Source organism: Coenobita brevimanus, chromosome 31 (genome assembly GCF_032717465.1).
Source record: "Coenobita brevimanus isolate Jiangsu-jjx chromosome 31, ASM3271746v2, whole genome shotgun sequence".
Lineage (NCBI taxonomy): Eukaryota > Metazoa > Arthropoda > Malacostraca > Decapoda > Coenobitidae > Coenobita > Coenobita brevimanus.
The window spans coordinates 1,160,001-1,187,500 of record NC_136984.1 but is presented as its reverse complement, the minus strand read 5'-3'; the positions used below and the strand labels follow the sequence as shown (position 1 = coordinate 1,187,500).

Below are 27,500 nucleotides of genomic sequence, written 5' to 3'. Positions count from 1 at the left end.
CATACTTAAACACACTAAACACAGCAAAAATAATGTTAAAATGTTCCCTAAGATTAAATTTTTAAAAGTCAAGATTGCATAACACAGGAAGCATTTATTATTATTATTATTATTATTATTATTACTTGAAATTCCAAAGCAAGCATATTTTTATCATTATCATTATTATTATTATTATTACTACTACTACTATTATTATTATTATATTTGAAATTCTAAATACATAATCCAGCAAGCATTTATTATTATTATTATTATTATTATTATTATTTGAAATTCTAAATGTATTATCCAGCAAGCATTTTTTTTATTATTATTATTATTATTAATTGAAGTTCTAAATGCATAATCTAGGAAGTATTTTATTATTACTATTATTATTAAAAATTCTATATGATTAACCCAGGAAGTTTCTTTCTCATTATTAATCGAAATTCTAAATCTACATCATTCAAATTCATCATTGAAATCAGCTACAGATATGTGCAAAAGTTTACCCCACTTCTCAGCCAGCACTATAACCTGCTTCCTATATTTTTCATGCCTACAAAAACAACACAGACTAGCCTTCATTCTCAAACTCTTTTTTTGCTTCATACTGTTACCAAAAAAGGTATGTCACTCAGTATCTTTCACTACAACAGCTGGGAGAGAAGTGTGAGCAAACTTTTTCCTCTGGCTGTTATATATAATTTAAATCACATATATTTACAATCGATCTATCTTTCTATTGGCAAACGCCTTAATCCCGTACCGGGTGGCCACAAACAAATCGCCTCCACGTCGCCCAGTCGCCCGACATATATTTACAATTAACAGATATTTTTGACTTAATAATTGGGGGGTGAGATGCATAAAAATTCATTCAAATCATTTATATTTCAATTTTACAGATATATATATATAGAAATTGACAGGGATGGAGTTGAGAGGTATATGAGGGAGGGGTAGACCGAGGATGAGGTGGAGGGATGGAGTTGAGAGGTATATGAGGGAGGGGTAGACCGAGGATGAGGTGGAGGGATGGAGTTGAGAGGTATATGAGGGAGGGGTAGACCGAGGATGAGGTGGAGGGATGGAGTTGAGAGGTATATGAAGGAGGGGGGAGTGAGTTGGGGGGAGAGCAGTCAAGTGGTGGGTGACAGAGCGACTTGGAGGTGTTTTGTCTGCAGCCACCCTTTACAGGATTAGGGCGTCGGGCTATAAATAGATAGATAGATAGACAGACAGGGAAAAAAATATATATATAAATGGCAAAGGTGAATATATAGGGAATCATTCAAATTAGGTGCATTTTGAAAATTTATAGATTTTTGGAAAGTGATTTGGGGTGGGAAAAATATGAGGGTGTTAGATAGAAAAAATATATATATATATCAAGGATACTAATGATTATGCATATCCTGGAAGAGAGAGAGAGAGAGAGAGAGAGAGAGAGAGAGAGAGAAATAACATCTATATTTCAGCTAGACATAAAAAAATATTCAGAGAAAGAGAGAGAGAGAGAGAGATAACATCTATATTTCGGCTAGACATAAAAAAATATTCAGAGAGAGAGAGAGAGAGAGAGAGAGATGAGGGTTAGCAAAAAAGAGATAAAAAAAACTCATATGAAGGACACTTTAAAGATTATGCATATCCTGGAAAAGAGAGAGAAAGAGAGAGAGAGAGAGAGACAGACAGACAGACAGAAATAACATCTACATATATTTTTAGCTAGACGTAAACAAATATTCAGAGAGAGAGAGAGAGAGAGAGAGAGAGAGAGAGAGAGAGAGAGAGAGAGAGATGAGGGTTAGAGAAAAGGAGATTAAATCAGCAAAACAGTACAGAGGTAGACAGTAGCACCATTCGAGCAGGGCAGTACTCCTGAGGTGGGTGGCAAGCTGGTGACAGGGAGGGCTGGAGCTCCCATATCACCAGCCTTCATGACCTGCTGCTGACTGTCTTCCTTTGCTGAACATTTCCGGTGCTTTCACTTACACAGAGGGAGAGAGAGAGAGAGAGAGAGAGAGAGAGAGAGAGACAGACAGACAGACAGAGACAGAGAGAGAGAGAGGGAGAGAGAGGGAGAGAAAAACAGCGAAATAATACATGAGTAGACCAGCATACTCTCCCAATATGTCTACCTTCAACTCGCTACACCACACTACACACACAGTAGATATCACCCTTTCTATTGCCATCTCCCTCAGCAATGGCCACTGCAATTTTAAAGTTGTGGCGTGCGGCTCTGAGGTCGTTATTATCCTGTCCTGGCAACCTACCGTTCAAAAGTGCGTCTGATTTCGTGTATGAGGTGCGTGTGATTCGTGTATAATATGTTTGTGTATAATATCATTCTATCTACCTATTGCCAGACGCCTCAATCCCGTTTGGGGTGGCCACAAGCAAATCGCCTCCAAGTCGCCCTGTCCCCCGCCATTTCACTGCCCTGCTCCCAGCTCACACACCCCTCTCTCATATACCTCTCCACCCCATCCCTCCATCTCATCCTTGGCCTCATGTATAATATATTCGTGCATAATAACATGATTTGTGTATACTGTAATATGAAACGTATGTGATTCGTGTATAATAATATTCGTGCATAATAATATGATTCATGTATAATATAAGACTCAAGTGATTTGTGTATAATAATATTCGTGTATAGTATATTCGTGAATAATAATATGATTCGTGTATAATATGTTCGTGTATAATAATATTCGTGTATAATATATTCGTGCATAATATAAGACTCAAGTGATTCGTGTATATTATGTTCGTGTGTAATAATATTCGTGTACAATATATTCGTGCATAATAATATGATTCGTGTTTAATATGTTCGTGCATAATAATATTCGTGTATAATATATTCGTGCATAATATAAGACTCAAGTGATTCGTGTATATCATGTTCGTGTGTAATAATATTCGTGTATAATATATTCGTGTATAATAATATGATTCGTGTATAATATATTCGTGTACAATATATTCGTGTATAATAATATGATTCGTGTATAATATGATACGAAATCGGACGCACTTTTGAATGATAGGTTGCCAGGGTACGATAATGACAACCTCAGAGTTGTGCACCGCGACTATAGTAAGAAGAGAGAGAGAGAGAGAGAGAGATAGGAACTAATTTGGTGGTATCTTGAATTGCCACCACCAGCAGGGTAGGGCTGGCAGCACAAGGTCCTCCTGGTCGTAATCAAGCAACTGTGCTGGCAGCGACTATTACAAACACAGTTTGTGCTCGTCAGCGGAGAAGCGCGTGTTTGGCCTTACATTTCACCAATATCCGTGGTCTTTGTACTAATCTGAATTTTTACTTTTTCCTCCTGTCCATATCCCCTCAAACCCTATTCCTCACAGAACCCCAAATCTCTCCCTCTATTAACATATCCCATTTTGTTTACCTGGTTACCAACTCCACACAAACTTCCACAACAAGGGTGGCACCTGTTGCTATTTCAAATCTGAATTTGCAGCTGACACTACAGTATTTTGAAACTCCACTTCAGCTAAATTTGATTACTCATTATATAAACTAAAATACTTTACCTAAACATATCCAAATATACCTGTATAGTTTACCACTCCCCCTGATGCTTCCCATGGGATACGTTGTAACTGATGATTTGGTGTTATGGCCATGTATGTGGGTGCTCACACCCAGGTAAGAGTGAATGGAGATTTGAGTGATGAGTTTTCCGTGAATGTTGGTGTGCATCAGGGGTCAGTCTTGAGCCCCTTGTTGTTTATCATGGTACTTGAAGCCCTCTCACGTGACTTCAGAAATGGACTCCCGTGGGAGATGTTGTATGCTGATGATTTGGTGTTGATTGCAGAGAATGAAAGGAAGGCGGAGGAAAGATTTAGGAAGTGGAGAGATGGTATGGGGCACAAGGGCTTAAGAGTAAATGCAGATAAAACAAAAGTGATGGTATCTAGGGCTGGTGGCAGTACTGTCAAAGAAGAGGGAGAGTGGCCAGGTGTGATTTGCCACAAGGGTGTGGGAAGTAATTCCATCTTGTGCAGTGTTTGTGATAAGTGGGTGCATAAGAGATGTAGTGGTATTAGAGGTAGACTGCAAGATAATGCAGTGTTTGTGATAAGTGGGTGCATAAGAGATGTAGTGGTATTAGAGGTAGACTGCAAGATAATGCAGTGTTTGTGATAAGTGGGTGCATAAGAGATGTAGTGGTATTAGAGGTAGACTGCAAGATAATGCTGATTTCATGTGTGCGGTGTGTCAGGGAGAGCAGGTGGAGATTGTCAGGCGTGAAAGGATTGAACTTGCTGGTGAGTCTCTTGAGTGTGTGGAAGAGTTTTGTTATTTGGGAGACATGTTATGTGCTGGAGGTGGGGCTGGAGCAGCTCTGTGGCTAGAGTGAGGAGTGTTTGGAAGAAGTTCAGGGAGCTTTTGCCTCTCTTGACATTGAGAGGACTCTCCCTCCATGCTAAGGGATCTTTGTATGCAGCATGTGTTAGAAGTGTAATGCTGTATGGAAGTGAGACCTGGGCAGTAAAGGAAGAGGATATTCACAGGCTCAAACGTACAGAAATGACAATGATTAGGTGGATGTGCAGTGCATCCCAGAGTGTGAGGCCTGGGGGGGCTGGGTTTACGATGGAAGAGTTGAGAGGTAGGATGGGACTGGAGTGTATTGGTCTTATGATGAAGAGAGGTAGACTGAGATGGTTTGGGCATGTGGAGAGGATGGAGGATGATGATTGGATGCACAAGGTGTGATGGGTTAATGTTACAGGTAGGGTTGCAAGAAGCAGACCAAAAAAGACCTGGGATAAGGTCATTGAGTGTGACCTCAGGGATAAGGGACTGGATAGGGACGCTGCCAGAGATCGAGCAGCATGGACAGCCACCATTAGATGATGAAGGCTGATGCATACAAGCACGTTGGAGCCTTCAAAAACAGAACAAATGCTTCTTCAAAACCCAGCGTATCTGACTTCATATTCACACAGCTGACCAACCTAAACCTCCTCTTTACCACTGAGATTACAGAGGAATCTCCTAAATCGCGCGATTCTAAACAGCAGATTCGTAGTACGCGGCAACATCATGGGAGTTTGCAACATCAGTAAATCATGGAAATGACACAAAATTCGCAGATGCAGCCTCAGAGGTGATAAATGTTTGAGGCAGTGTAAAGACCGCTGGGCTGCCTGTGTCAAGGCAGAAGGGGCCCACTTTGAGGCGGATTACTGCACTACCACAACAGGTGTCCTAGTTATATTTTTACAGGCTAAAAGTACGATATTTTCCGAACCTCGTAAAAGGGAAAGAGAATATTTTAAGAGAATACTGATGCATTATAGAGTCCCAGGCTGGTTTCCCCTATGCATCCATATTCTCTTTAAATATTCTCTCTCTCTCTATCTATTGCCAGACGCCTCAATCCCGTTTGGGGTGGCCACAAACAAATCGCCTCCGAGTCGCCCTGTCCCCCGCCATTTCACTGCCCTGCTCCCAACTCACACCCCCCTCCCTCATATATTCTCTCTCCCTATCACAAATCAACCAGCTGTTTATGTGTACTTTGGGCTCTGCGTTGTATTTTGTTTTTTCTTGGAAGGAACGGTTTGAGGGCTCCTGGCCTTGGGTTCCTTCTTCCTTGCATAAAAATAAAACCTTCCAAACAGACCTCGTGGATACCGCAAGTGCCTAAAAACAAATGCAATGAAACAAACCACTTATTATATTTTGCTAAGTAACTCAAATGCAAGGAAACAGATCACTATAGATAAAAATGACGCAAATAATTATAGAAAATCAAGCAATACTGTTTTTGGATTGTCGAAAAAAAATGTTAAAAGGCAGAGAGAGATTTGAGATGAGAGAGAGAGAGAGAGAGAGAGAGAGAGAGAGAAAATGTTATTGTAGTGAAGGGGTTTTGTGTGTGTGTGTGTGTGTGTGTGTGTGTGTGTGTGTGTGAGAGAGAGAGTTACTGTAGTGAAGGGGATATGTGTGTGTGTGTGTGTGTGTGTGTGTGTGTGTGTGTGTGTGTGTGTGTGTGTGAGAGAGAGAGAGTTACTGTGGTGAAGGGTGTGTGTGTGTGTGTGTGTGTGTGTGTGTGTGTGTGTGTGTGTGTGTGTGTGTGTGTGTGTGTGTGTGTGTGTGTGTGTGTGTGTGTGTGTGTGAGAGAGAGAGAGAGTTACTGTAGTGAAGGGGATGTGTGTGTGTGTGTGTGTGTGTGTGTGTGTGTGTGTGTGTGAGAGAGAGAGAGAGTTACTGTGGTAAAGGGGATGTGTGTGTGTGTGTGTGTGTGTGTGTGTGTGTGTGTGTGTGTGTGTGTGAGAGAGAGAGAGTTACTGTAGTGAAGGGGTTTTGTGTGTGTGTGTGTGTGTGTGTGTGTGTGTGAGAGAGAGAGAGAGTTACTGTAGTGAAGGGGATATGTGTGTGTGTGTGTGTGTGTGTGTGTGTGTGAGAGAGAGAGAGAGTTACTGTAGTGAAGGGGTTTTGTGTGTGTGTGTGTGTGTGTGTGTGTGTGTGTGTGTGTGTGTGTGTGTGTGTGTGTGTGTGTGTGTGTGTGTGTGTGTGAGAGAGAGAGAGAGAGAGAGAGAGAGAGAGAGAGAGAGAGAGAGAGAGGCACTGCTCACCTATGGAGGAATCGTGTATATACAAACGATTTTTAAAAAAGCGCAATAATATTCGTGCGTTTTTTTGGAAAGTGTTTGGGGGGAAAAAAAAAATCATAATTGTGTATATACAAACAATGTGCTTTTCATGGACATAATAATAATAATAATAATAATAACAATAATAACAATAATAATAATAATAATAATAATAATCATAATAATCATAATAATAATAATACAAGCAATTATATCAAAGTGCTTTTCATGGACATAATAGTAATAATAATAATAATAATAATAATAATAACAATAATGGTAATCATAACAATAGTAATAATAATAATAATAAAAATAATAATGATAACAGCAATAATAATAATAGCAATAATAATAATAATAATAATAAGAGTAATAATAATAATAATAATAATAATAATAATAATAATAACAAAGATTAACGCAATAACATGTTTTAATGAACTTTAAGATACAATAAATAAAATATAATTAATAACAAAGATTTATTGCAGATATAAAAAGGGTGACTTAATTAAATGCACAAATATAATCAATCACTAAGTAAATGCAAATATATAATCAATCAATAAATGCAAAAATATAATCAATCACTAAGTAAATGCAAAAATATAATCAATCAATATATGCAAAAATATAATCAATCAATAAGTAAATGCAAAAATATAATCAATCAATAAAGGAGAATTATTAAGGAGGAATAAATGCAAATATAATCAAGGGAACAATCAAGTAACAAAAAGAATTCAGGCAAAGATATATGTGCAATTTTTATAACCAATAATAATAATAATAATAATAAAAATAATAATAATAATAATAATAATAATAAATAATAATAATAATAAAAATAATAATAATAAATAATAATAATAATAAAATTAATAATAATAATAATAATAAAAATAAAAATAATAATAATAATAATGATAATAATAATAATAAATAATAATAATAATTTCATTTCATTCATTCATTGCCAGACGCCATGTATCCCAGACGGGGTGGCCAAGGGCTCAGAGTTAATTGTTTTACAGGGAGGGGCACTAATCCTCCACCAACCCCACTTGACACGTAGGGAGAACGTTATGCCAACAGCATCTGGTGTTCCCAGGCGGTCACCCATCCAAGTACTAACCAGACCCAACGTTGCTTAACTTCGCTGATCGGACGGGAAGCGGTGAACTCAGCGTGGTATGACCGTTGGTAATAATAATAATAATAATAATAGGGGATAATCAATACAGAGGAATTAATACTGACATCAACACAGTAATTCAAATCCAGTGCACAAACCAGGCATTCATTATTAACCAGAAATAATAATAATAAAAATAATAATAAATAAAGGAGAAATAAAGATATAATGCAGGTATCAATAAGGTAATTCAAATCAGATGCACAAACCAGGCATTAAAAAAATAAATAATAATAATAATAATAATAATAATAATAAAATAATTATTAGTGTGCGTCAGTTTTGTTAGGGTCACGATGCATCAAAACAAAATCGCATTCTAGTACGATCAGGAAGCTCCCTAACACCTCTTCTTAAGTGATTTATTCTGTTTACTACACCTTACTGTCCAACTGTAACATAAATCCTTCCAATATCATCACACTCTGCACCACAAACTTCTATCTATCTATCTATCCATCTATCTATTGCCAGATGCCACAATCGGGTAAGGGGTGGCCGTTTGTCTTTGAGTTAGTTTTTTTATGTCTATCTATCTATCTATAGCCAGACGCCATAATCCGGTCAGAGGTGGCCGTTTGTCTTTGAGTTAGTTGTTTTACGGGGAGGGGCACTAACCCTCCGCCAACCCACTTGTTGACACGTAGGGAACACGTATGGTTTGGTTATATGGTTACCACCCAGCGTTGTAAATGGTTTCCTGGCTTACAGGAAACCATTAGGCTTGTCACTCAATGTAAAGCCACCTGAAAAGGAAAGAAGAGCAATAAGAAGTGACAGGAAAGATGGGTTAATTTTTATTGCTCTTCTTTCCTAATGGTTTCCTGTTTTCTTTTCATTTTTGAAGGCACAAACGTGCTTGCATACGTTGGCCTTGGTCACCTAATGGCGGCTCTCCATGCTGCTTGATCTCTGGCAACTTCCTTATTTAGTCCCTCAACCCTGAGGTCACACTCAATGACCTCGTCCCAGGTCTTTTTCAGTCCACCTCTCACTACCCCACCCCCAACATTAGCACTACTCCCTATCTGCACCCAATTATCATCCCCATCCTCTCCACATGCCTAAACCATCTCAGTCTACCCCTCCTCATCACAACACCAATACACTCCAGTCCCATCCTTCCTCCCAAACCATCTCAGTCTACCCCTCCTCATCACAACACCAATACACTCCAGTCCCATCCTTCCTCCCAAACCATCTCAATCTACCCCTCCTCATCACAACACCAATACACTCCAGTCCCATCCTACCTATCAACTCTTCCATCATAAACTTCCATTTCCTGTAAGCCAGGAAACCATTTACAACGCTGGGTGGTAACCATATAACCAACCCATATGTGTTCCCTACATGTCAACAAGTAGGTGTGTGGAGGGTTAGTGCCCCTCCCCATAAAACAACTAACTCAAAGACAAATGGCCACCCCTTACCGGATTATGGCGTCTGGCTATAGATAGATAGACAGACAGATATTAGTGGTGCAGAGTACGATGATACTGGAAGGCTTTAAGTAAGACAGATTAGGGCCGTAACGTGTAATAAACAGAACACATCACTAAGAAACAAACAGTGATATGAACCAGCCAGAAATAAGTAACAGAGGAAGAGGTGTTAGGGAGCTTCCTAAATCAACAAGAACGCGCAACATCACCCGACCCTAACCTGGAGAGAGAATAGAGCGCCGAGGCAAGGTACCTCTCCCCCCCAGGTGCGATCTCGGCCATATATGCGGGTGGGCCGATAGGCATTAGCGCACCGGCCACATTCAGTAGCGTTTCAACATTACGTATCTCCTCCCAGTCCCTCTCGGATAGCCCCCCGCCCAGCATGAGGTCAATGGCTACTTGCCGATATGTGTCAACAAAGTGATTCCTATAGTATCTGTAAGGGAAATCACATCATCATCATCATCATCTGGACCTCCTTTCCCATCCTAGGGCAGGGTAAGGAGTAGCAGGGTGCAGACAGCCCAACTCTGCCCAATCTAATAAGCCATACCTCCATTCACTCATCGTTCAAGCCCCCGGAATCCTGGCTCTATCTGACATGCCAAAAACATTCTAACTCCTCCCCTACTTTGGTCCTGTAATCATCTGCCATTTCTTTGATCCTCAGCTTCTCAACTTTCAGTCTTTCCTCCCAGACTGCTGCTCTCTCTCCTGATCCACCTCACTCCTCTCAGCTTGATCTTGCATACCACAATCATATGATCTGACAGACCTCCACATCGTCCTCTCACGGCCCTCGTATCAGCAGCCATTCCCAGCATCGACCTCTCTACGAGCACGTAATCAATCAGGCTTCTTTCAACACAATCCCCGTTCCCTCTACACCAGGTATATTTATGTGCATCTTTGTGTTTGAAATACAAGTTACAAATGCACAACCTCCTTTCCTGACACACATCCTTCAGTTGCTTCCCATTATCATTTTCTCCTGGTACTCCATTACAACCCATTATGTCATCCTCAGGACCAGTGCCTACTCCTCCATTCATATCCCCCATTACAGTCACTTTGTAGCTCCTGGGCATTTCTCCCACTACTTCACCCAGCTCATCCCAAAACCTGTCTTTCTCTCTCTCTCTCTCCTGTCCTCACACGGTGCATACGCTACAATCACCGCCACTTTCACCTTCGCAAACTTGACATACATACACCTCGAGCTGACACATTTGTCGTCTCTCATTCCACTCGGCCACACCTCATTCATCAACAAAGCAACTCCTTCCTTGCATCTTCCTCGCCCATTCATTCCCACCCTTACACACTTCACACCCTCCCACTCCACCACTTCACACCCTTTTACCTTACACACTTCACACCCTCCCACTCCTCCACTTCACACCTTTTCATCTTACACATTTCACACCCTCCCACTCCTCCACTTCACACCTTTTCATCTTACACATTTCACACCCTACCACTCCTCCACTTAACACCCTTTTATCTTACACACTTCACACCCTCCCACTCCACCACTTCACACCCTTTTATCTTACACATTTCACACCCTCCCACTCCTCCACTTCACACCCTTTCATCTTACACACTTCATACCCTTCCACACCTCCACTTCACACCCTTTCATCTTCGTTACACCCTGCCATCACGGCATATCTCGCACTCTTGAACACATTCACCACTTCCACCCTCTTGCTCTCCTCATTCACACCTCTCACATTCCACATGGCCAAGCGAGTCTGGCCATTTGGTTGGGGCCCTGGGCAGGTATTGGGCCCTCCCAGGCTCTCTGAAACAACTGCCATGATTAAGTGGACAGGGGAATCTGGGGGACACTTAACCCTGCCAGAAACCCCGGTTATATGGTTACCACCCAGCGTAGTAAATGGTTTCCTGGGTACAGGAACCCCACTTGGCTTGTCACTCAGTGTAGAGATTATATGGCATCCCTACACTGAATGAGTGGATGTTGGGCGCCCCCATCCACCAACACACACATCTGTTTCTCTATAAACACACAGCTATTTCTACATAAATGTAGGTAGTAATGGTGGTAGTCATAGTAGTAGTAGTAATAGTAGTAGTAGTAGTAGCTGTAGTAGTAGTAGTAGCAGTAGTAGTAGTAGTAGTAGTAGTAGTAGTTATAGTAATAGCAGTAGTAGTAGTGATCGTGGTAGTAATTACTGTAGGAGCAAGTAACAGTAGAAGATTAATAGTAATAGTAGTAGTTATTAATACAGAAGTAGGAAAGGTGGTGGAAGATGTTGCAGTTGCAGTAGTAGTAATAGTAGTAGTAGTAGTAGTAGTAGTAGTAGTAGTAGTAGTAGTAGTAGTAGCAGCCCCAGGTTAATGTTAAACGTGAACCCAGTGGACTGCAGGCTGAAGTTACCCTCTCCTTCAGTCCACCATCGTCCTTTTGTGGGATAGGGAGGGAGTTGAGGCACGTTTGTATAACCAGGCAGCTCCACCACCAGTTATATCAGTGCCACCACCTGAAGGCACCCCTCTCAAGCAAGTGATGAAAAACAAATCATTAAGGAGTCTAAGTCTGTCTATCTGTCTGTCTATCTATCTATCTATCTCTCCACAGCACAAAAAATATATATAATTGTAATGAATTTTTGAAAAGTTCTACCCTGCCCTTGCAAACTTAATGCTAAAATAAATCCATATGATAAAGTCTTTCAAAAATCCAAGTATGGCCTTTCAGATCCACTCAAAACTTGAACTAAATAATAATAATAATAATAATAATGTAATAATAATAATAATAATAATAATAATAATAATAATAATAACAAAAATACTAATATTAATACCAGAGGAGTAGTAATAACAATAATAATGATGATAACAATAATAATAATAATAATAATAATAATAATAATACAATCTGGTATTCTGTCTCTAAAACATATGACTTTGTAAATCCATCTCACTCTCTTTATTTTTTTTTTAATAGCAATTCTTGGCTTAACCATGAACTCAGTGGACTGCAGGCTGAAGATCCCCTAATATCTGTGCAAGGGAGCAGACCCATCAAGCACAGGTAAGCCAGTAGGTTTCTCACTATTAAGGCTAAATCACAGAAAACAAACGCACAATGTCTCCTTCTCTCTCTCTCTCTCTCTACGCATACCTGTTGGCAGAGTTCATGCCATCCTTCATCACGCCTCTCTCTCTCTCTCTATTAAAGCTAGATCACATGGAAAGCAATCACTATGCCTCTTAACCCCACATCCAACCACCAGCTCTGTCTGTCTCTCTCTGTCTCTCTCTATTAAAGCTAGATCACATAGGAAACAAGCCCACTATGCCTCTCTCTCTCTCTCTCTTAAGGCTAATTACATAGAAAACAAACTCATTATGCCTCCTTCTGTGTGTGTGTGTCTCTCTCTCTCTCCCTCTCTCTCTCTCTCTCTCTCTCTCTCTCTCTACACGTACCTGTTGGCCGAGTTCATTCCATCCTTCATCATCCCGGCAAACCTCCTCTCTCCCGTTCTCGTAAAATCTCCCTGTTGTGGTGAAGAACGCAATCATCATCATCATCATCATCATTATCACCACCATCATCATCATCATCATTATTAACATCATCATCATCACCATTATCAACATCATCATCACCATTATCAACATCATCATCATCATTATCAGCATCATTAACATCATCATCATCATCATCATTATCATCATCATTAACATCATCATCATCATCACCATCATCATCATCATCACCATTATCAACATCATCATCACCATCATTATCAACATCATCATCACCATTAGTCTTATCATTATCACCATCATCATCATTATCATTATTCTTGTCATTATTACTGTCACACTTGTCATAATCATCACCATCACCATCATCATCACTGTTCTTGTCATCACCATCATCATCATCATCATCATCATCATCATCATCACTGTTCTTGTCATCATCATCACCATCATCATTACTAGTCTTGTCATCATCATCATCAACATCAACACTACAGACGTGGGTAATTTTATTGTTTTTCAGATGGGGGTGCTTTCAATATGCTCAAACAGATTCTTAAAAAAACGCCTTAAAAAAACAGAAATGAAAAAAAAAAGTACCATTACATCAGTACAAACCTTAAGTGTACATATTAATAAAAACTACTACTACTACTACTACTACTACCACTACTACCTGACAAACGGACAGGACCATTCAAAAAGTCCTCTGCTTGAAACATTAATATTTTCTTTATACAGTACTTGTAAAATAATATTCATAATCAATAAATAAGTGAAACGATCATTGCATTTCATAATAAAATTGTCTTTATATGTGGTAAAACAAGGGACATTGTCAAGTAAGGGATATTGTCAAGTAAGGGATATTGTCAAGTAAGGGACATTGTCAAGTAAGGGATATTGTCAAGTAAGGGATATTGTCAAGTAAGGGACATTGTCAAGTAAGGGATATTGTCAAGTAAGGGACATTGTCAAGTAAGGGACATTGTCAAGTAAGGGACATTGTCAAGTAAGGGACATTATCAAGTAAGGGACATTATCAAGTAAGGGACATTATCAAGTAAGGGACATTGTCAAGTAAGGGACATTGTCAAGTAAGGGACATTGTCAAGTAAGGGACAAGTTGATTCCCCATTTAGTCCCTTAAATTGAGGCCTGAGTGTACTAACAAACACGCATCACCACCACTACTACCACTCCCATTACTACTGCTACTACTACTACCACTACCAAACACGCACTCTAACCTTAAGCGCGGACGTCCCAGCGTACTGTTTACTAATCGTGTCGCCGTTGTTCGCCCACATCACCTGCAGCAGCGATCGGCAGGCGGGAGGCAATGGGTGCTCTGGGGGTATCATGCCAAGCTTCACAAACTGGCTCTCTAAAACACACTTGGCGATGGCAGTCTGTGGAGAGGGAGAGGGATTATGAGGACTGGATGTGTGGTGGTGGTGATGATTGGTGATGATGATGATAATAATAATAATAATAACCATCATCATCATCATCATCATCATCATAATATTGGTGCTACTACTACTACTAACACACACACACACACACACACACACACACACACTCCCCTAGGGCTCTTGTTTGGTGAGCCACACCTCGCAAATACGAATATTTTTTCCCTTCTGCGAACAAGTTTTACATGCAAGTTGCCTCTCGGCGAGGAGAAAATACATCCACTTCAAAACCCAGTAAACTACAAAATAAATCTCACTTAAATGAAAAAAAAAAAGCACGTTGTGATCGATTATTAAGTCTTTCCTTGTCGCCACTGTGAATGTTTATAAATAGACTAACGAATGTTGACGAGCGTACCTGAACTAAAGCCCGAACATTCCAGAGATGGTTTGTTTAAAAATATTGCGGCTCGCAGTCAGTTTGGCCACTGAAAATTTATTTGGCTCGTAAATCTGAAACTTTAGGAGCCAAATGGCTCACCACCATTGGCAGTTAGCAAGAGCCCTGTCCCCACACACACCCACCATCACTCTCCATCAATGCACACACACACACACACACACACACACACCAACAAACTCCCCACACACCCACATTCCCCACACACACCCACAAACACATTCCCCACACACACACACCCACCATCACTCTCCTCCAACACACACACACACACAAACTCCTCCCCTCCCCCACACACCCACACACACAAAATCCCAAACTTCTATCCCAACAAAGCACTATGGTACCTGAACAACGTTGGTGCGGTCGAGGCAGTCTATGCAGTTGATGCGGAACACTCCATTCTGACAGCATATCGTGCCTTCCCGATCCACCCAGCAGTACAACATGCGACTCAGTACCTCCTCCACGCCCTCCACCAACACTGACACATTCTCGTACCGCATCCCTCGACTGTAATGCGAAGGGGAGGAAAAATGGGTTCGTTTGGCTCCTACGCTCTTCATGGGGCAACGTGGGAGTGGATGATGGATGGATGGATGGATGGATTAACATATGTGATAGAAAATGTAGAAAAGAGTACAGTGATGGTTACTGAGAGAGAAGGTGACTCCCAGTGTGATGTTACAGTGAATGGAGAGAGACTGGAATTGGTGAGAGAGTTCAAATACCTGGGTACAGTGATAGAAAATAGAGGAAAATGTGCAAAAGAATTAGTTAAACAGATGTGACAGAAAGCAAGTCAAACTATTGGATACATTTATGTGAAACTACAGAATGTGGTCAAAGTTCCTGGTGTATCAGATAGAGCCAGGATTCCGAGGGCTTGAATGATAAGTGATGTAAGCCAGGACACCATTTAAAATGCTGGGTGGTAACCATATAACCAACCCATACATGTTCCCTACGTGTCAACAAGTGGGTTGGCGGAGGGTTAGTGCCTCTCCCTGTAAAACAACTAACTCAATACCTAACTCAAAGACAAATGGCCACCCCTTACAGGATTATGGTGTGTGGTCATAGATAGATAGATAGATAATTAGAAAGACAGACAGACAGACAGATAGACAGACAGACAGACAGAAAGACAGACAGACAGACCAACCAACTCACCAATACTCGTGGAAGTCGAAGGTAACGAAGGTGAGGTCCGGGGAATTAAGCTGCAGGATATTGGACATAAACGCATCAGCAATGACCCTCTCCTTGCCGCTCTGCTCCACCAGGCTGACGCAACACACGTGCCCGTACCGCCCCACCTCCCGCTCAAAGTGACGGGAGAACGCAGCTGCCGTTTCACCTTCGTCTGCGGGAGAAGAGATGGTTTGATGTGACGGATAGTTTCATGGTTTGTATTATAGTGGTTGTTATTATTGCTGTTATTATAATTATTATCATTACTACTATAACTACAGTAGAATAATATCCATCCATCCATCCATCATCCAATCCTATGTTGCCCCATGAGGAGCGTAGGAGCCTGGGGCTAGGCAAGTTGGTCCTGACATTTAAGATGAGAGTGAAACAGTAGGGATGGAACTCAAGACACCTTTGTTAGCATCTCAGGCAGCTCCACCTTACTTCACCTTGGCTAAAAAAGAAAAATTACTATTAATATTATTATTATTATTATCATTATTATTATTATCCATCCATTATCCAATCCCACATTGCCATTATTACTATTATTATTATTTCTTAGTGGTTGGTGGGGGCATTCACCATCCACACACTCAATATAGTGTTTGCTCTTGGGTGGTTGCCCATTCTTCTCTTCCTTCCTTATTTCCTTCCTTTCTCTTCTATCTTTCTTTCCTTCATTCTTTCCTCTTCCTTCTGCCTGTGGGTGACTTTACACTCCCTCTTCTGTCTTTCTTTCCTTCATTCTTTCCTCTTCCTTCTGCCTGTGGGTGACTTTACACTCCCTCTTCTGTCTTTCTTTCCTTCATTCTTTCCTCTTCCTTCTGCCTACAGGTGACTTTACACTCCCTCTTCTGTCTTTCTTTCCTTCATTCTTTCCTCTTCCTTCTGCCTACAGGTGACTTTACACTCCCTCTTCTGTCTTTCTTTCCTTCATTCTTTCCTCTTCCTTCTGCCTGTGGGTGACTTTACACTCCCTCTTCTGTCTTTCTTTCCTTCATTCTTTCCTCTTCTTTCTGCCTGTGGGTGACTTTACACTCCCTCTTCTGTCTTTCTTTCCTTCATTCTTTCCTCTTCCTTCTGCCTGTGGGTGACTTTACACTCCCTCTTCTGTCTTTCCTTCCTTCATTCTTTCCTCTTCCTTCTGCCTGTGGATGACTTTACACTCCCTCTTCTGTCTTTCTTTCCTTCATTCTTTCCTCTTCCTTCTGCCTGTGGGTGACTTTACACTCCCTCTTCTGTCTTTCTTTCCTTCATTCTTTCCTCTTCCTTCTGCCTGTGGGTGACTTTACATTCCCTCTTCTGTCTTTCTTTCCTTCATTCTTTCCTCTTCCTTCTGCCTGTGGGTGACTTTACATTCCCTCTTCTGTCTTTCTTTCCTTCATTCTTTCCTCTTCCTTCTGCCTATGGGTGACTCTACACTGAGTGACAAGCCAAATGGTTTCCTGTACACCAGGAAACCATTTACTACGCTGGGTGGTAACCATAACACCAAATTATGGCGCCTGGTGGTTTAGTGGGTAATTAAGGTGCTCCAGTTGGATTGAGTGGGTGAAGGTTTATATCCAAGGGGTGGTTGGGGTTTATTGCTCATGTAATGCCACTCAGGGATGAGTGAGGCTGGTCACTCTCATCTTAAATATCAGGACCAACTTGCCTAGCCCCGGGCTCCTACGCTCCTCATGGGGCAACGTAGGATTGGATGATGATGATGATGATGATGATGATGAATATTAATACTACTACTATTACTATTATTATAATTAATATTATTATTACGGTATTATTATTATTATTATTATTAGATACATACTGTGGGGAGAAAAAAAAAAAGGCCGAGTTCAAAGTGTGACCTCAAGGACAAGGGACTGACTGGTGAGGCTGCCAGGGATCATGCAGCAGGGAGAGCCGCCATTAGGTGACCAAGGCCAACGGATGCAAGCATGTTGGAGCCTTTATCTATCTATCTATTGCCAGGTGCCCTAATCCCGCAAAGGGTGGCCGCAGACAAAACGCCTCCAAGTCGCTCTGTCACCCACCATTTGACCACCCTCCCCCCAACTCACCCCCCCTCCCTCATATACCTCTCATTATAAACAACAACGAAAAACAAACACCAAGCAGAGCACCTCACCTCTGTCTAACCTGGGTGGTGGACGATATTTATAGCCCGGCTGACTCCAGTACACCGGCACCGACCCTCGTATCTGTGGAAAGAGTCATGGCGTGTGGGTAACTGAGCACCACAGGGCTAGGCGGCCGCAACTCACCACACTGTATTTACCCTTATACAACCTGTCTGCATCACACATATACTGTATAGGTGATCAATACTTTTTCCTATTTTATTTTTTAATACAAGGTAGAAGGAACGAAAGCTGGATCAATCCCCTCACGTACTAATAGGCTCAATCGATCCTTTCCCAGAATTTTGCTTGATGCCTAATTGGAGCGACAGAGAAGCCTTTGTAAAAAACTGCAGGATTGACAGAGAAGCCTTTGTAAAAAACTGTAGGAGTGACAGAGAAGCCTTTGTAAAAAACTGTAGGATTGACAGGGAAGCCTTTGTAAAAAAAATGCAGACACTAGGCTTTGGCCTGACTGTGACGTACATGGGTGAGTAACTGTGTGTGTGTGTGTGTGTGTGTGTGTGTGTGTGTGTGTGTGTGTGTGTGTGTGTGTGTGCTGGAGGGGATGAGTGGAGGGGTATTTGAGAGGGGGGGGGTGCGAGTTTGGGGGTCGGAGAGTGAGAGACTAACCAGGAAAAGGAACCAAAGGCTAGGAGCCAGCAAATTGTTCCCTCAGAGAGAGAGAGAGAGAGAGAGAGAGAGAAACACAGGCAGAGAGATGGACAACGTTAATCCACTGGTCCACCCACCTGTACAAACGCCACCCTGTGATGCGAGTACGCCACCACCTGTTCCGTCTCCACATAGTTCGCCACCCACCCATCCTCGTCCACCCCTCGCCGCTTGTACCTCGTCCCAGCGCGATATCGACTCCTCCGCGATATCAGTGTCAGGGAGTACGAGTCGCCCCCTTTATGCTGTCGAGGGAGAGAGGATGGATTAGTGAGTGCGTGAGAGTGAGGTGGAGGCTGAGGATGAGATGGAGGGATGGGGAGTGAGAGACTAATGAGGACAGTATATGTGAGTGAGGTGGAGGCTGAGGATGAGATGGAGGGATGGGGAGTGAGAGACTAATGAGGACAGTATATGTGAGTGAGGTGGAGGCTGAGGATGAGATGGAGGGATGGGGAGTGAGAGACTAATGAGGAGAGTATATGTGAGTGAGGTGGAGGCTGAGGATAAGATGGAGGGATGGAGTGGAGAGGCACATGAGAGAAGAGGGTGAGAGCTGAGGGGGAGGGCAGTGGAATGGCAGGGGACAGGGTGACATGGAGGCGATTTGTTTGTGCCCACCTCTTACAGGATTAAGGTGTCCGGCAATAGACAGACAGACATATAGATAGAAAGATAGACAGACAGACAGATAGAAAAACAACTACCCTCCCCAAAAACTCAAACCACAACACATATAACACATCCCGACCCAACATCCGAGACTAAATCACTGACCTGGTTTTCCGAGGGTTGGTCTGGTGAGGTCTGGGACGATGCGGGAGCCAGGGGTACACTTTCGGTCTGTACAAAGCCCTGAATTACCGGTACGATCCACACGTCCAGCTTAGGGTCCTGGTGAGTGAGAAATGATGGGAGTTATTTGTTAAACTGGGGGTGTTATGTGGTGAGACAGACAGACAAATGAGTGAGTTACGGTGTTGATGTGGAGTTATGCGGAGAGAGAGAGAGAGAGACAGATAAATGAGGAAGAGAAGTGTTGTGGTGTTAATGTGGATGTGGAGTTGCATGGAGAGACAGGCAGACAAATGAGGATGTGAGGGAGTGTTGTGTGTTGTGGATGTGGAGTTATGTGGAAAGAGCGTGGTTATGTGGAGAGACAGACAAGTGAGGAAGGGGAGGAGGGTTGTGGTGTTGATGTGGAGTTATGTGGAGAGAGTGTGGTTATGTGGAGAGACTGACAGACAAATGAGGATATGAAGGAGTGTCGTGTGTTGTGGATGTGGGGTTATGTGGAGAGAGTGTGGTTATGTGGAGAGAGAGACAAGTGAGGAAGGGGAGGAGTGTTGTGGTGTTGATGTGGAGTTATGTGGAGAGAGTGTGGTTATGTGGAGAGACTGACAGACAAATGAGGATATGAAGGAGTGTCGTGTGTTGTGGATGTGGGGTTATGTGGAGAGAGTGTGGTTATGTGGAGAGACAGACAAGTGAGGAAGGGGAGGAGGGTTGTGGTGTTGATGTGGAGTTATGTGGGGAGAGTGTGGTTATGTCGAGAGACAGACAGACAAATGTGGATGTGAAGGAGTGTTGTGTGTTGATGTGGATGTGGGGTTATGTGAGAGAGTGTGGTTATGTGGACAAACAGACAGGTAAACCACTGCCTCCTCTCTCTTTCCTCCCTCCTCCCTCTTCTCTGTGTCTCCCTCTTATTCCTTTCTTCCTCCCACTCCTCCCTTTTATCTGTGTCTCCCTCCATCCTCCTTTCCTCCCCCTCTCCTCTCCCTTTCGTCCTTCCTCCTCCCTCTTATGTGTGTCTCCCTTCTTCCTTCTTCCTCCCACTCCTCCCTCCTCCTCCCTTTTATCTATGTCTTCCTCCATCCTCCTTTCTTCCCCCCCTCCTCTCCCTTTCCTCCTCCCTCTTATCTGTGTCTCCATTCTTCCTCCTTTCTTCCTCCCTCCATCCACCTCAGTGTGTTTCTCCTAACGCTTCCTATCACATCCACATCCACACCACAACGCTCCTTCACTTCCTCATTTGTCAGTCTGTCTCTCCATGTAACTCCACATCCACCTCACTCACATACACTCTCCTCGTCAGTCTCTCACTCTCCATCCTCTCCACATGGCCAAACCACCTCAGTGTGTTTCTCCTAACGCTTCCTATCACATCCACATCCACACCACAACGCTCCTTCACTTCCTCATTTGTCAGTCTGTCTCTCCATGTAACTCCACATCCACCTCACTCACATACACTCTCCTCGTCAGTCTCTCACTCTCCATCCTCTCCACATGGCCAAACCACCTCAGTGTGTTTCTCCTAACGCTTCCTATCACATCCACATCCACACCACAACGCTCCTTCACTTCCTCATTTGTCAGTCTGTCTCTCCATGTAACTCCACATCCACCTCACTCACATACACTCTCCTCGTCAGTCTCACCATCCTCTCCACATGGCCAAACCACCTCAGTGTGTTTCTCCTAACGCTTCCTATCACATCCACATCCACACCACAACGGTCCTTCACTTCTACATCTCCCTGCATCCTCCTTTCTTCCCCCTCCCCTCCCACTTCACCCACCACCACCACCACAACAGTACTCACCCCCTTCGCAATCAAATCCTCCAGCATATGCCTGTTCCAAAAATATGTATCGTCGGCGCGTCTCCACAGGGGCAGCCGCGCGTCGTAGGCCTTGTCGCTCTGGCGTTGGAGCGAGGAGGTCAGGTCAGCGTCGGGGGAGTAGTAGAACGAGTCCGAGTCGTTGAACATCTTCAGTATCTCGTCCAGGACGCGGCGCTCGTACCGCTCCCGATCCCTGGCTTCTCGACGAACTTTGTTACCCTGGTAGGACAGTAGTGCTGGATTAATGACATGGGATTATTGATGCTATGGGATTAATGTTATGGGATTATTGATGCTATGGTATTATTGTTATGGGATTATTGATGCTATGGTATTATTGTTATGGGATTATTGATGCTATGGTATTATTGTTATGGGATTATTGATGCTATGGGATTAATGTTATGGGATTATTGATGCTATGGGATTAATGTTATGGGATTAATGATGTTATGGGATTATTGATGCTATGGTATTATTGTTATGGGATTATTGATGCTATGGTATTAATGTTATGGGATTAATGATGCTATGGGATTAATGTTATGGGATTATTGATGCTATGGTATTATTGTTATGGGATTATTGATGCTATGGGATTATTGATGCTATGGGATTAATGTTATGGGATTATTGATGCTATGGGATTAATGTTATGGGATTACTGATGCTATGGGATTAATGTTATGGGATTAATGATGCTATGGGATTAATGTTATGGGATTAATGATGCTATGCAATTAATGTTATGGGATTATTGATGCTATGGGATTAATGTTATGGGATTAATGATGTTATGGGATTAATGTTATGGGATTATTGATGCTATGGGATTAATGATGCTATGGGATTAATGTTATGGGATTAATGATGCTATGGGATTAATGTTATGGGATTAATGATGCTATGAGATTAATGATGCTATGGGACTAATGAGGCTATGGGATTAATGAGGCTATGAGATTAATATAATGGGATTAATAATGGTATCGGATTAATAATAATAATAACAATAATAATAATAACAACACTGACAGTGGCAGTCTTGATAATGGCCTGTAGCTACAACAACTACCACCACCATCACCACTATTATTAAAGTACTACCACTACTACCACAGCCATAAGTCTGCCTCCTACCTGTCCAGTGGCAGTGAGGGCGGCATTGACAGTGGTGGTCTTGATGGAGGAAGTGACACTACTACTACTACCTCCACTCCTCCTCCTCCTCCACCTTCTCCTCCTACCACTACTACTACAGCTATTACTCCGCCTCCTACCTGTCCAGTGGCAGTGACGGCAGCGTTAACAGTGGCAGTCTTGATGGTGGAGGTGACGCTACGCAGGGTTCCGAAGGTCTTGGACAGCGCCACCTTCTGATGCAAATCGGAGAATGCTACACCCAATTTCTTGTCCCCTCCTGAGCTGTGGTGAGGGGTAGGGGTGGAGAGAAGGAAGGAGGAGGGAAGAGGGAGATAGAGGAAGGGGAGGAAGAAAGGAAGATGGAGGGTGAGGGGGAAAATGGAGGAAGAAAGCAGGAAGGAGGAGGGAAGAATGGGCAGAAGAAAGGAGGATGGAGGGAGATGCAGAGAAAAGGATGCAGGAAGGAGGAAAGGGAGAGGAAGAGGGAAGAAGGAGGAGAGGGAGGGAGAAAAGGGAGATGAGGGAGGAAAGGGAGACACACAGAGGAGAGGGAGGAAGAAAGGAAGCATAGAAGAAACAGAGACAAGAACATAAACAGAAGAGAAGAAATGACACAAAAGGAAGAGGAAATGAGGATATGAGGATAGGGAGAGGAGAGAGGAGGGAGGGGAGAGAGGATAGAGGAGGGAGGGAGAGAGGATAGAGGAGGGAGGGGAGAGAGGATAGAGGAGGGAGGGGAGAGAGGATAGAGGAGAAAGGGGAGAGAGGATAGAGGAGGGAGGGAGAGAGGAGGAAGGGGAGAGAGGATAGGGGAGGGAGGGAAGAGAGGATAGGGGAGGGAGGGAAGAGAGGACAGAGGAGGGACGATGAGGACAATGTTAGTCTAGAGGCTGGACATTCCACAGGCCTGGCGTTGTACAGCTGTATGTGTGGATGGACATAGACAAACAACTATACTCCTTTCACTCAAACTTGGCCCAAAATTACCCTCCCTCCATCTTGAATACTGAGTTGTAACAATAGATTAACACTAGAATATGATGCTAGTCACGAAGAAGTGCTATGGGAAGGATACAGAGCCATAGCATAGTCTTCCTTCTGTATACTGACTTGTAACAATAGATTAGCACTAGAATTTGATACTAGTCATGAAGAAGTGCTATGGGAAGGATGTAGAGCCATAGCATTGTCTTTTCTACCACTGAGCTGCGACTATAAACACCAGAATCAGATGCTAGTCACAAAGAAGTGCTACGGGAAAGGATATAGAGCCATAACAGTGTCTTTTCTATCACTGAGCTGCAACAATAAACACCAGAATCGGATGCTAGTCATGAAGAAGTGCTATGGAAGGATGTAGAGCCATTGCATTGTCTTTTCCTGCCACTGAGCTGCAACCATAAACACCAGAATCGGATGCTAGTCACGAAGAAGTGCTACGGAAAAGGATATAGAGCCACAGCATTGTCTTTTTCTATCACTGAGCTGCAACCATAAACACTAGAATCGGATGCTAGTCACAAAGAAGTGCTACGGGAAAGGATATAGAAACATAACAGTGTCTTTTCCTGCCACTGAGCTGCAACAATAAACACTAGAATTGGATGCTAGTCACAAAGAAGTGCTATGGGAAAGGATATAGAGCCATAGTATTGTCTTTTTCTGCCACTGAGCTATGTGAAATAAGCTGCGAAAGGACGAAAATCTGGGCCAAGTTTGTGTGAAAGGAGTACAGTAATATACATGAGTTTTAGTACTGTACTGAGATCTAACAAGAGTGGCATGCTAGGGTGAAGAGGAAGGCTGTGAATATTTACAGTGGTTTCAGCGATCACAGCATCATTATTATTATCATCATTATTATCATCACTAAACCACTATCATCATCAAATCACTATCACTAAAATCATCATCATCACATCGTTATCACTCATCAACATCACATCATTATCACTAAAATCATCACATCATTATCACTAATTGTCATCATCATTATCACCAGGCTACTATTACCATCATCATCATCATCATCACCACCACTAACATTATCATTCATCACCATCATCATCACTGCTCTTTTACCACCTAAAGAGACAGACTGAATAGGGATGCTGCCAGAGATCAAGCAGTGTGGAGAGCTGCCATTAGGTGACCAAGACCGACACACACGCACGCATAGTGGAACCTTCATACACGATAGTGAGTGATGAACAGGGTGGCTTTAGGAGTGGCAGAGGATGTGTGGATCAAATATTTGCAGTGAGACAGATAGGGAAGGCTTGTGAGAAGGACCATAAGGTGTTTATCACATTCATGGATCTGGAAAAAGCATACGACAAAGTGGACAGAGAGGGATTGTGGAAGGTTTTGCACATGTACAGGGAAGATGGTAAGCTGCTAGGTGCCGTCAAGAGTTTTTATGATGGTAGTGAGGCATGTGTAAGGGTTAATGGGCATCTAAGTGAATGGTTCACAATCGGTGTGGGCGTGTGACAAGGTTGTGTGATGTCCCCATGGTTGTTCTATATATATACGGATGGGGTGATGAGAGAAGTAAAAACACAAGTAATGGAGAGAGGGATGGAGTTGGTAATGAATGGTGATGGATGGAATATCTCAAATTTGTTGTATGCTGATGATGCAGTACTGCTTGCAAATACCGGACAAGGACTTGGTAGGCTAGTGTAGAGTTTTGCTGATGTCTGTGAGCGTCGTGCCTTGAGAGTAAACGTAGAAAAGAGTAAAGTGATGGTTACTGAAAGAGAAGGTGACTCCCAGTGCAATGTTATAATGAATGGAGAGAGACTGGAACTGGTGAGAGAGTTCACATACCTGGGTACAGTGATAGAAAAGAGAGGAAAATGTGGAAAAGAAGTGGAAAGTAGAGTGACACAAGGAAGGAAAGTAGCTGGTGCAATGAAGGCCTTGATAAGAAACAGAGGCTTGAGTGTTGCAGCTGCACGAGGCTTACTTGAAGGAGTGTTAGTGCCAACTTTAACATAGGGATGTGAGACTATGGTGTGGCATGAAAATGAAAAGTCAAGAGTGAGAGCAGTGGAGATGGGACTGCTGAGGAATGTATGTGGAGTACAGAGGGTGGATAGGATACGAAATAATGTGATTCGTGAAAGATGTGGAGTGAGGAAGTCTGTGGACACCAGAATTGAAGAGAGTGGACTGAGATGGTATGGTCATGTGGAGAGAATGGATAACAATAGAGTGGTGAAAAAGGTATATCTGAGCGAATTTGAAGGAGGGAGGAGGCGAGGTAGGCCATGGAGAAGGTGGAGGGATATGGTGGATGAGTGTGTGAGGAAGAGAGGTTTGGAAGTCAGTGAGGCTAGGGAACTGACAAGAGATTGAGCTGGCTGGGTGAATATTGTGAGGAGAAGTGCATGATCAGGGATTTGGCACCCCTTTTTAACGTGGCAGCGTCCGGACTGACTCAATTGGATATGTTTTTGTGAAGCTACAGAACGTGGTGAAAGTTTTTTGGCCTATCTGATGAAGCCAGGATTCCAGGGACTTGAATGGTGAGTGAATGGATGCCTGGCCCAGTGAGTAAGGCCAGGGATGGGGAACATTTCTCCTATTAAGGGCCATTAAGATATTTTTAACATAATTCGTAGGCCATACAAAATTATCAACTTAAAATGAACTGTAGCCCAGCATATAATATATATATATATATATATATATATATATATATATATGAGTTTATGAAATTGCATCTATGATATGCCTTGCAGGCCTGATCAAATGGTCTTGTGGGCCTTATACGGCCCCCTGAGCTAGGCAAACTTTGGCTGTCTGGATGTTGCTACTCCTCACCCTGCCCTAGGGTGGGAAAGGAGGTCCAGATGATGATGATGATGATGATGATGATGATGGACGATACAATTAAAGGGAATCAAATGCAACTGTCTCTGGGCACACAGGGTTGACAAGAACCAAGCCTGACATAGGGTATGCAAGCGTGTTGGTGCCTGTATAAACGAAACAAAACAAAGAACACGATACCTATAAACGAAACGAACCAAAGAACAATAACTATAAACAAAATGACACGAATAACACCCTACTTACCCAGCAGGATGGTTAAGGTGTTTGCGGCAGGGTTGAAGGTTGAGTTCTGAGTCCGGTGGTGCGGAGGAGAGCGGCAGGAACACCACACGGGTTATACAAAACACCGCCTTCCCCCCACCACCACCACCACCGCCACCCAGTACACCAACCTGCCGCGCCCCTGACACCAACACCAGCCTTGGGGGTAGGTCTGGAAGAGGCATGAAAAATATTAATACCACTTTCAATGGTGGTATGTAGTGGCGAACATCATCCACTCATTTGATGTAGTGCTACCTACTTCATCCTTCACCTTTATCATTCTTTTTCTGTGTCTGCCCTCCTCTCTTCCTATTTTCACCATCATCCACTCATTTGATGTAGTGCTACCTACTTCATCCTTCACCTTTATCGTTCTTTTTCTGTGTCTGTCCTCTTCTCCTCCTATTTCTCACCATCATCCACTCATTGGATGTAGTGCTACCTACTTCATCCTTCACCTTTATCATTCTTTTTCTGTGTCTGTCCTCCTCTCTTCCTATTTCTCACCATCATCCACTCACTTGATGTAGTGCTGCCTACTTCTTCCTTAGCCTTTATCATTCTTTTTCTGTGCCTGTCCTCCTCTCTTCCTATTTCTCCCATCTTTCCTGTCACTTCTTATTGCTTTTCTTTCCTTTACAGGTGGCTTTACATTGAGTGACAAGCCAAATGGTTTCCTGTAAGCCAAGAAACCATTTACAACGCTGGGTGGTAACCATATCACCAAACCATACGTGCTCCCTACGTGTCAACAAGTGGGTTGGTGGAGGGTTAGTGCCCCTCCCCGTAAAACAACTAACTCAAAGACAAACAGCCACCCCTTACCCGATTATGGCGTCTGGCAATAGATAGATAGATAGATAGATACAGACTTAGACTCCTTAATGATTTGTTTTTCATCACTTGCTTGAGAGGGGTGTCTTCAGGTGGTGGC

General features: G+C 42.7%; 1 protein-coding gene and 1 non-coding gene across 2 annotated transcripts in view; both read right to left on the bottom strand.

Annotated features, from left to right (window-relative positions):
* sp3 (phosphatidylinositide phosphatase spermathreecae) overlaps positions 1 to 27,500 on the bottom strand; it is a 44,889-nt gene that overhangs the window by 11,933 nt on the left and 5,456 nt on the right. The window contains exons 3-13 of the mRNA XM_080269086.1: positions 26,546 to 26,735; positions 22,597 to 22,741; positions 21,296 to 21,535; positions 19,464 to 19,580; positions 18,764 to 18,931; positions 18,020 to 18,092; positions 15,859 to 16,051; positions 15,033 to 15,198; positions 14,061 to 14,222; positions 12,748 to 12,818; positions 9,503 to 9,721 (exon numbers count right to left, since the gene is read on the bottom strand). Coding sequence (XP_080125212.1) covers positions 9,503 to 9,721; positions 12,748 to 12,818; positions 14,061 to 14,222; positions 15,033 to 15,198; positions 15,859 to 16,051; positions 18,020 to 18,092; positions 18,764 to 18,931; positions 19,464 to 19,580; positions 21,296 to 21,535; positions 22,597 to 22,741; positions 26,546 to 26,735 — 1,744 coding nt within the window. The remainder of the gene's footprint in view (positions 1 to 9,502; positions 9,722 to 12,747; positions 12,819 to 14,060; positions 14,223 to 15,032; positions 15,199 to 15,858; positions 16,052 to 18,019; positions 18,093 to 18,763; positions 18,932 to 19,463; positions 19,581 to 21,295; positions 21,536 to 22,596; positions 22,742 to 26,545; positions 26,736 to 27,500) is intronic.
* LOC145395549 (5S ribosomal RNA) lies at positions 7,729 to 7,847 on the bottom strand. Its single transcript, XR_013896625.1, has one exon. It is a non-coding gene; the product is annotated as a 5S ribosomal RNA (ribosomal RNA).